This window comes from Chenopodium album, chromosome 21 (assembly GCF_948465745.1).
Source record: "Chenopodium album chromosome 21, dcCheAlbu1.1, whole genome shotgun sequence".
NCBI classification, from domain to species: Eukaryota; Viridiplantae; Streptophyta; class Magnoliopsida; order Caryophyllales; family Amaranthaceae; genus Chenopodium; species Chenopodium album.
In genome coordinates, this window is record NC_137854.1 from 39,731,460 (window position 1) to 39,742,455 (window position 10,996).

Here is a 10,996-nt window from a genome sequence, read left to right on the forward strand (position 1 = left end):
TCGCAAAAAAAAGTGCTTTATAAGGTAGTTTTTCACAAAATATCCTTTATATTATACAACTATACAAGTATTGTATACTTGTATATGTAGTACTGTGTAATGTTAAATTGCTATACTAAAGTTTACCGGGACTTTATTATTATTTCACTTTATTTTCACTTATTACCTATTTAAGAAGTTCTGATAATATAAATTTAGAGGGTAATATAATTTCACGGTTATAAATTTGGGATTAGGTGTTTAAAATAGGACTCTATTTTATACGTACCCGAGTACCCGACCTTAATTTTAGGTAATTTAGTTCAAAGATAATAAGTTTAGAACTAATAAGCTCAAATTACATATGTTTAAGCCTAATAAGTTCAAGTCAGCTAGGTGAGACAATAACTAAATTCGAGTTATTAAATTCACATCAGTTCCATAATAATTGAAAGATTTGACACGATTGACTTTTTTCCCGAACTTTAAATATCGATATCTTTAATTACATGTTAGTATAAATGAATAAAACATGACATTGCAATAATATACATTAAGATAAATCCAACAATAACATTTTATTTTATATAATAGTAAAAAGATAACGTCAAAGACCTCAAAGACATGGTTTAAAGTTAAACGTGTCAATTATTACATACTCCGTAATAAAGGGAGTAATAGTTTGGGTGTTGTAAAAGAGATGCAGAGTACACTAGGTGAATATTCTCGAATCACCTAACGATTCTTACAATATTAACGATTACAAAGCATGTAAGTTGAGGGTGAGGGAAAGCTTAAGTGGTTAGAGCTTCATTCCTGATTCTAGGATTAAAATCGATTCTGATCATCCGGCCTTGTGGTTCTCTAAATAGCAAAAACAAAACATGTAAATTGAACTGAACTGAACTGAACTGAATTTCAACGAATGAGAACAAGCCCTAATTATATAATTCATACGGAGTACAATACATCCGTTATATATTTATGTATTTCCGTATAAAGTCTCCTTCACCCTATACGAAATATTTCACAAACTCAAAAAATACCAAAAATGAAAAAATAAAAAAGCTTTCATTGTCAAAATAAAGAGAGCCAACGTCCTAATCACGAAAGCGACTATTTCCCACTCTCCGTCTGTTTTCTTCCCCCTGATTTTCCCCCATCCTTCTTCTTGTCGTTTTCCTTCCTTGGAATGTGTGCTTGATACTCTTTTTTCAGTTTTATTTTATTTTTTTTAATTTAAAAAAATCCACTTCTCTGTAAAAAATTATTATTAAAAAATTAAAAGAATTTACTAGTACTACTCGTAGTACAATAATTGTTTATTTATTTATTCACTAACTTCAAGTAGATTTTATTCACACTCTCCTATGAGTATGACCCATAAAAAGGTTAATTACATGAAGAAAACATGCAGTGATTGATGCAATCATCATTTTTTATCATTACCTACTTTTTTTGCCACCTTTTAAAAGTTACTCCGTTTTGGGTAATGAGTATGACCAATGCATATGATTAAATTATATAAATTCCATTTTTATAAAAACTTATAACAACAACTCTAATATTTAAAGGTGATAATTTGAGCATGACATTCTAATCTTGTCCAATATGTAATCCATTGAAATTGAACTTTTTAAGTATATGATGATGAATTAATGATTGTTTTAGGGTTAATGAAAATAAATATAATATGTAACATCATTTAATATTACACACAATTTATTGATGGTAGACAATAACAAGATTTGTGTGTATGAAATGGATTGATGAGTTAAATTAAGAATCAATAATTGGATTATTAATCTGCTTGTAGTTATTTGATAAACTTATTTTATCTTGACAAAAGTTATTTTGTCAAAAATGAATTTTTTTGGTATATGAGATTGTGTAGTTCAAACTTATTGTACAGTAATGATTCAAAATAATTTGAACTATACAAAGCCTTGTGAGTGTAATCCGCATACTCTATATAATTGTTATGAAGATAAAAATAATAGAAAGTTATATGAATATTTAACTACATATGAGACATTGCGACATAAAGGAAGATCTTGGTTTTCTAATAATAATGAAAGTACGTAGCTTAGAAGGCAAAATAACATTCTAATCAAGGCCAAGGTTAGTACGTTATCTCTACTTCTCACTCTTGGGCATCACTATATTATTTTGTGAATAGGCTAGCATGTGAGATAGTCATTAAATTTATTTTGCATTACCAAGTTGAATTTCTAACTTATCATACTTGAGTTAAGCAGGGGAAAGTAACGTATGTATCTGTTTCTTGGACATCATCGTTGACATTGTAGTCGTGGATATATGCTAGTGAATAATTCACCATGCGAGAAAGACCTTAATTATGCATAAATTAGAATGAATTTATCTTCATTTTGCGCAAAATCACTAGCTAGTATTTTAAGTCATACATAATTAAATAAAAATGAAACCTTTATTAATAGGCAACTAGAGATGGTGGTGGAAAATGTATGAGAGATCAAAGTTTATGTGTGTATATATATTTAAAAAAAATTCTACAAATTTGATTCATGATTTAGAAGCACATACCCTTATTATTTTCTTCTACAAGACCTAAGTAACATAAAGTAGCCAGTTTTTAAAGTAGCCATTTAACATTGATATATTGAATAATATACACCAAAAATAAAAGTAGCCATTAAACAAGAGAAGAAAAAATAAAAAGGAGAAATGAAACTACTATGTCAAATTTTAGTAACTTAATTTTCTTGTGAGATCATAAACCAAAATATTTGCTCCCAAGCAAAAGGGAAAAAAATTCATAATTAATAATAAAAGAACACTTAATTAAAATTTTGTTGGTCAATCCAAGGCCAAAACCCAGTTTGATCATCAATGCCACAAAACATGCTAGTAAAGGTCTCTTCTTTGACTGATGGTGGTTGTTGTTGTGGGCTTTGGAAGAGTACTTGGGCCACAGGAGGCCCATTGGGCCTCATCGAGGACGGTGGGAAGAAGGTTCTTCCCGAGGCAGTGGCAGCCGTGGCGGCAGCAGCCGTGGTAGTTGGATGTGCTGAAAGATCTAGTGTACTTTCAATTGTTGTTGTAGGAGTTCTTGAAATATCCAACTTTATATCTGAACTATTTTCACTCCTATTACTGCTTGATCCTTCTGTCTCCTTGTTCAAGTTGATTGACTCTGTTGGCTCTCTATTTTTTAGCGCCATTATCTACGTATTCGCAAATTACATGAAATTATTTATAAATTATAATACACATGACATTTCACCAACAAACTTAAATCATAGTAATAATAATAGAAAAATACCCACAATTCTTTTTTTTTTTTTTTTTTTTTTTTTTTTTTTTTTTTTTTTTTTGACCCAAAAAAACCCACAATTCTAAATTAAGCAAGATGAGATGGAAAATGTAATGTAGACTTTTGTAAGGCACAGTGATGATATTTATTACACATAAATATAAAGGAAAAAATTATAATAAAATGGTTTTTTTTTTTTTTTTTTTTTTTTTTTTTGGGGCATATAAACAGTAATAACATGATCAATCAATCAACATAATCCCAAAAGGTGTAACCCCATAAAAAAAGGTGACAAAGAAAGAACTAACGATGATAATCTTTATAAAAAGCAATAAAAAGAAAATTAAATTATTGATTTAAAAGAACAATTAAGCACAAGTTTCCCACAATCAAAACACTTAAAAAAGTCACAAAAAACATTAAATTGAAATCCAAATAAAAAAAATTACCTCAGATTGGAGTTTCTGATTTTGAGCAAGAAGAAGATCATTATCAGCTTTAAGAGCATCAAATTGTCTCTTAAGAAGATCATAATCTTTCTCTAATTGCTTAGTCTTCCACCTTGCTCTTCTATTTTGAAACCAAATAGCAATTTGTCTTGGTTGTAATCCAAGTGCTTTAGCTAATTGCATTTTTCTTTCAGGCTCTAATTTATTTCCCAATTCAAAATTCTTTTCAAGGGTTTTCACTTGTTCCATATTTAATCTCCTTTTTTTCTCCCCTGCTCCTCCTAATTGTGACCCATCATCTGATAATTCATCATCTCCTACATTATTATTATTGTGGTGGTGGTCGTGGTGGTGGCTGTTGTTTCCGTTTCCGTCTTCGTTGTTGCACATATCGATCCCTGTAAACGACATCGATCTCTTCCCTAACATAGGTGCCATCCCTCCTGGACCAACTGCACACCAAAAAATCTACAATTAGTGTTGCACCAAAATAAAAAGATCAGGATTCTCTCCCGTAACTTGACAGTATTTTTAAAAAGTTACTTTTATATACTTCTTTTTAATCCAGTATTTCGAGAGAATCCTCGAAAATGATACTAATAGAATATGTAAACCAAAACTGTGTCTCAAACATCAGCTTAAGCTTTTGTTTGAGATGCAGAAAATATTTATACTACCTTCGATGTTTTTTTAGTTGTAACTTTGAAATATTTTATATCTCTCAAATAATCTCCAAAGTTGCAACTAAAAAAATCGGAGGTAGTACATTAAGCTGGATAGATGGATGGATAGATAGATAGAATTTATGAGAATACTGAAAAGAGAGAGATCGAGAGAGAGTATACCATGAAAGTCTTGAGGAAGGATAGAGGAGAGAGAAGGAGGAGGATGATTGTCATTATCATTTTGAGTTTGAAGCATGAAATTAGCTGGGAAGAAAGCCATCCCAGTACAAGTAGTACTCATGACCTACACCGGACCTTGCTCGGCCGCCCGGCTAGCTAAACCTACTTAATTAGCTAGTGTAGACACCAAATCGTGGCTCGAAGAATTAAGCTTAGCTAAACTTATAATCTGATCTTCATGTTGAATGAAATAATCGTAGCAAAGGCAACACCCTAGAGAAGCTAGCTTAGCTTAGCTAAGCTCTACTATACTTAGAAGAAAGAGAGAATTTGGTGTATGGTGAATTATAATGCTAAGTTTTTATTTATTTATTTTTGTTAGGAATAAAAATAAATAAAATTTGAGACTATATACTATACAAGGTTATTTTTTAGAAAATATGGTACACTGTTTGTTAATATGATGGATGGTTTATATACCTTACTAGCTTGCTCTTCATAAGATGAGCTTTTTTTTTTTGGGAAGAGAGAGAAAAGAGGGGAGAGAAAAGGTGGCCACTTTATGGTGGCTTCATAGTAGAATCCTTTTTATATTTGATAATGTTTTGTTTATTTAATTTGGGAATATGCTTAATTAATTAATTGATTAATAAAATCTAGCATTTGTATAAACCAATTAAATTACTAGTAGTACGTTAATTGGGTAGATTTCAACTTAGAATGTCCTGATTTAATATAATGTAGAAATTGTCAACTGTTTTGTGGGCGTATTTAGTTTAAAACTATTTTTACTATACCGTAAATTATATTAATTGCTATGTGCATTTGATCAGATTAATAGGAAAGTTTCCTTTTTTATTCGTAATTTATTCTTCGTAATTTATTTTAACGTTCTATAATAGGTTATTGTTAATTAAATTATCTTACGCATCAAAAACTTGCTATTGGATATATATAGGTGTCATTCGTTTCATTTTCCGAAAATAATAGCTAGTCGGTCGACATATTATTATATTTGGATCTCAGATCTTCTATTTCATTTTGAATATAGCAAGCTAAGGAAAAATTTAATACGGAGTAGATTTCGCTCACTCTTTTTCCAATCCATTTATTTGCTTTATAAGAAAATGACATAATTTTCAAGAAGGGTGTAAAAATAGAGCTTCAAGTAATTTGAGGCGTTAGAAAAAAAAATAATAAAATAGAACAAGTAATTTGAGATGGAGATATACGGATAAATACTATCAAAAGAGGTTTTACATATCTACGTACCATCAAATTAAAATTACCATGGTTTCAAAAAAAAAAAAAATTAAAATTACCAATGAGTATGATACAATTATAAATTTGGCCATGCCTCAAAAAAAAAAAAAAAAAAAAAATTATAAATTTGGCCATGAGTAAAATGTGGTGATTATTAACTTAGGCAATCATAATACTTCAGAAAAGTACAGAAATTAACAAATCTTCGACTGTAATTAATGATAATGGGCAGAACATTACTTGTTACTTGAGTAATAAATAAAAACATTAAAGTTGATGTAAAGTCAACAACTAGGAATTATTTAATGATTAATGTTAATTAATGATTAATGATATGATGCAAAGAAGATTATGGGTATTCACATTGAATTCCCAACTCTTAAAACAGATGCAAAGTCTATATCTTCTTCCATAATGACAGTTGTTCACAAAACATAAACAAGTAGTGTATGAGATGGGAGGAGACATTTTTGTTGCATGAACATGGATTCCTTCTTTAATTATTGGTGTTAAAGGTATGTAAGAGAATAGTTATATGTAAAAAGCAAATTAAGCACTTTTAATTTACTAATTTTATTTCCCATTCATTTGTCAATACATAAGTATATAATTATTAACATGATCTAAACCTTTATAACATAAATCTTATAGAGTATGGATAACTTAAGATCGAGGGTATGCCATTTGTGTTTACTCCTATTCCTGTAACTTCTATCCACTTTATCATCACTTTTAACTTTAGTCCAATTTCGAAAATTTTATCCTTTTCTTATTAGACTCTCTCCAAAATTAAATTAATTAAACAACCATTCATGGACAAACACGCGATATTAGCCTATCTTAATTCTGTTGGTTACAATATTTGAGGAAGAAGTTTTGTAAGAAAATCATTTAGTGATTAAAGAAAGGACTAAGGAAATTTGGTCAATTACAACCAACATAGCATTAAAAACTAGGTCACATTGTTGTAAACAAAAAAGTTGTAAATTACTCCATATAATCTTTTAAGCACCCGCATAAATAACTTTTGTTAGATTGTGTCGAGTTTTGATTGAATTTTTCAGTACTAAAACTACTTTTTAGGATCAAATTTGTCGAAATGACTTTTGGAAAAAATTATGACAAGCATTTGAAAAGGCCGTGATTTACTTTTTTTTTAAAATCAATATTTATACATACTTCCTTTCTATCTAATTTTTTTTTTTTTTCTGATTGCGATTATCTAATAATAATAATAATTTTTAGAAACGAATGAAGTAAGTCACAAAATAACTTAAAACGTTTAAGTGATAAAAATTTCAATTACTAACTATAATTATACACCAAAAACAAGATTAAATTTTTTTTTCTTTTTTTGTTGGTATTTTACCCGGTTCACCCTTTTGGACTAATCCGGATTCAAGTATCAGTTCCGAGTAAACAAGATTAATTTGTCAAAGCTTAGAGTATGTAACTTGAGAGAAAAGAGAAATGAGTTGGCTAAAATTGTTTGATAGGAAAAACAAAATAGGCAAGAGGAGGAGAGAGAAAGAGGAGGAATCTAGGGGATGAGGGGGATGGGGCCTAAGAGAGGGGCAGAGTTTGCTACCTAACCCACCAACAAGTAATGTGAATATCAGGACCCCAACCCATCAACCCCAACCCCAATCCCTCTTTCCCATCACCCATTTTTATCCCTTCTTTCTCTCTGCTTCTGCCCTTGCCCCTTTGCCCCTTACCCTTGCCCCTCACCATCAACTTACTAGTCTTAACATTGAAATTGAGGTGTTTATTGTAATACTTATATCATGTTTGGTATTTTTGCTTATGTGTGTGATTGGTGTTTTTTCCCTTGCTTCTTGAGTTCTATTCTTAATCAAATTCTATAAATTTCTAGCTTTTAAGCGTGGGGGATGGTATGTCGTTTGATGATTGTGAATCCCCTTAGGTATCATTATGGGTACTAATATGTGTGTAACGTAATAGGGATAGTAAGATATTAATCATTTGAGAGAGTGTGTGCTCATGAAAAATGTCACAATTATAGTCGAGAGAAGATATCCAAATCGATCAGATCTCTAGTTTGTCTTGGAAATTGGTGTCACTTGTTAATACCATTTAAAAGTTTCCACATTCATTGAGTGTTTAATCACTATGAGAACAAAATATATACGATGTATCTTACACAATTCTCTTAACTTGTATCAACTAGAATTGTGCATAGATGATGAGCCTAACAAATTAGGCAACTAAAACCAAGGAAATACACCTATACATCTCTAATAAACCAACAAACTAGAGTTAGCTAATAGAGGAAAGAAAGTTAACATGTGATAAACTGTTCACATTATATCGTATTAAGTGCCCAATAAATTACCAGACAATTATCCCGACACGACTCAAGATAGGATTCTCAACATATTGACCCCTACCGAGTACCAACCCTCTAAGAGTACTTCTCTTAACAATATCACCAACTAGCACACATCTTCAACTTCAATTTCTACTGCTTAACCCGTATTCCACATCCAAAAAAAATAAATAAATAAATAAAATGAGTATCCGCTCATGTAAAATATTGAATCATACATGAAATAAATCCTCCATGTACAATACAAGGGCCCTCGTTTTCACTAGTGACATTGCTTTAAAAGAAAAAAAAAATAAAAACCACAACTTTAAAATGGAAAGACTATGCCTTTAATCGAAAATGAATGTTTTCGATCAAGGGTTCAGCTAGTTGGTTGAAAAGCATAAGGACAAGGAAAATTGTTGTCACTAGTTAGCTTGGGACACTATATAGTAATGAAATGGTCATTGTCATATTAGTCAATATCATAAAGTTTGATCATCAAAATCATGTTTAAGTGTAACTAGTACATGAATTTACAAAAGTGGTACTAACTCTTTTAGATGAATCATAATAATTCACATAAAATTTGCACCATTATAACACTAGATGTACCAAATCATATCCATAATATTGTATCACAAAGAATAACATATATACGGATTGATTGATATGGCCTAACCACCTTTAGCTTGATTGCCTTTCTCCCTAGACTGCCCAATCATGCACATAAAATGGGGACTACATAAGTTCTAAATCAATTTTTTAAATTAGGTACCAAATTCAACGCAGTAAAATTTTGTGCAAAAATATAATTACCCGTGATGAGCAATCTTAAGATTAAAGTAAATACCTTGTATCGTACACCGTTTAGTGTAATAGTACGAGTACAAATTTTATTCAAGTGTATGTATACATGGATAACTCACAATAGTTATGTGTCAAATTCTAAGCCATGAATAAAAAGAGCGTAAGTTGTGTAGCATGTAATTGACCACATCGCAGCAACGGATAAATTTTTTATATTTAAGCTATTTGGTCCCTCTCGAATTTTTCAAATTTTAATTTCGCCACTAGCTACCAGTGTTTGTTTATAAATATGCTCATTTTTCTTCCTTAGACAAGAGAAATTTCGAGTAGAACAATTTGATTCAAAATTTTAATTTATTCAAACGAAGTGATGCTAGAAGTTAATTAAGATGACTGGCAGAAATGGCGGAAGAAACAAACATGAAATAGGACCCATAATAAGGGAATTAAGGGTCAAGAAAGTGGACCAAAAGAAAGGTAAATTAGAATTAAAGGCTCCTATTTCCCACTGAATCTTGTTGATTTCTCAACAGTTTTCTGATTTGATTAGTCCTTCATCAACTGACTGGATGCGCTGAATTATCAGATTGTGACGTGAGTATAAGCCAATACCGTTTGGGACCATATCATTTCAATCTTTCAATTCGCCTCTGTTTTGTTTCATACTTTCATGCTTCTACTCCTTTTCACATGTCACGTTTTGACTTTTACACTATTTTATTTGTGATATATTTTGATATTATAATGAAATATAAACATCGTTTATCATTGTTGGGTTAATATGAAACATACAATTTCAAGATATAATTTTAGTATACTGTAATTTATTTTATTTGATAGATAGATACTGATATAAATGATCAAAGTTTATACATACCCGTACATACTTCATTATTATACAATCCATATGTTTAACTAAGGGTTTACTTTTGGTACTTATTAGTGGGTCTACATACTAAGTAATCTTAGTTTGATCATTGTATAACTAAAAGAAGAAAGAAGAGAATGATTACACCTTTATAGGAAACAAATCAAAACGCATTACACTTAATTAACAAAGTTAAGAATCTCAATACATGGGATGATTAGCCAAGCTTTCGCATGAGGATGTTAACCACCATGCCAAGTACAATTAAAGCATTTGTACTCATATATAAAAGTGCCACCAAGCATGATATTTTATGATTTGTTATTTTAAGATAATGTATAATTAGGTTAAAAACACATAATTTTCTATCATGAGTGCGTGTCTATTAGTTGAATTCATGCCTTTTGAATATTGAATGTAAACAATCAATGGTACAAGTTTACGCTAATAGTGTTATTTATCCTTCAAACAAAAAAGATATACAAGATTAGGCATAAAATTGTTGTCATATGTCACTGAAGGGTTTAGTACACGATATAGAGTCTAATTATGAAGAAAATTGAACATTCACTTATATGCGTCCAAAAATAATACAACTAACAACAAGTTAACATCAAGCATAGTAATATTACTGTATACTTGTATTAAAAACCAATAATATAAAGATAACGAATTGGCTCAAAAGGCGCACAACTTGATCCTCCAACATTTTGATTAGTTTATTCATTAGTTTTTATCTATAATAATACCTGAGATTGAGACTTAATAGAGGTGTAGACTCACTTAACTAAAAAATAATAATAAAAAAAAAATGATGAAAAGGATGGGTGATTTGAAGGAGAAAATCCTTTATTCAAAGTATATCAAAATCAACCACATACAAATCATTTTGAATTTTCTACAAACATTTAGTTTTTGATTGGCATGATTACCAAATATGGAAATGTAATATTATAACTTCATAAGGCTACATCAATGAATATTATAAAATGTGATATTATTATCCTAGTAGCATAATCATGAGCAAGTAAGGCTATAAACATTCTGAAAAAAGCAGAAGATTTAAGGCAGATATAAACATAGGCTAGATTTTAGTTATGCATGGATTTGGAAGAAGGGATCTTGAATATTTGATGTATACATGCAATGCATGATGGT

At 30.1% G+C, this 10,996-nt stretch overlaps 1 protein-coding gene across 1 annotated transcript; it reads right to left on the reverse strand.

Annotated features, from left to right (window-relative positions):
- Nucleotides 1–2,780: 2,780 nt before the first annotated feature.
- LOC145601067 (homeobox-leucine zipper protein ATHB-23-like) lies at nt 2,781–5,141 on the reverse strand. The gene is made up of 3 exons (XM_081656988.1): nt 4,569–5,141; nt 3,724–4,175; nt 2,781–3,185 (listed from the first exon to the last, which is right to left on the reverse strand). The coding sequence occupies exons 1-3, from the start codon at nt 4,687–4,689 to the stop codon at nt 2,799–2,801; spliced, it is 960 nt and encodes a 319-aa protein (XP_081513114.1). The 5' UTR covers nt 4,690–5,141; the 3' UTR covers nt 2,781–2,798.
- Nucleotides 5,142–10,996: the final 5,855 nt, after the last annotated feature.

What these genes read in the sequence shown, in the direction of transcription:
- LOC145601067 (XM_081656988.1), bottom strand. Translation starts at nt 4,689, where the DNA reads ATGAGTACTACTTGTACTGGGATGGCTTTCTTCCCAGCTAATTTCATG. An exon ending in CCTTCCTCAAGACTTTCATG is followed by an intron (nt 4,176 to 4,568) that starts GTATACTCTCTC and finishes TTTGGTGTGCAG; the next exon opens with TTGGTCCAGGAGGGATGGCA. An exon ending in ATCAGAAACTCCAATCTGAG is followed by an intron (nt 3,186 to 3,723) that starts GTAATTTTTTTT and finishes GCGAATACGTAG; the next exon opens with ATAATGGCGCTAAAAAATAG.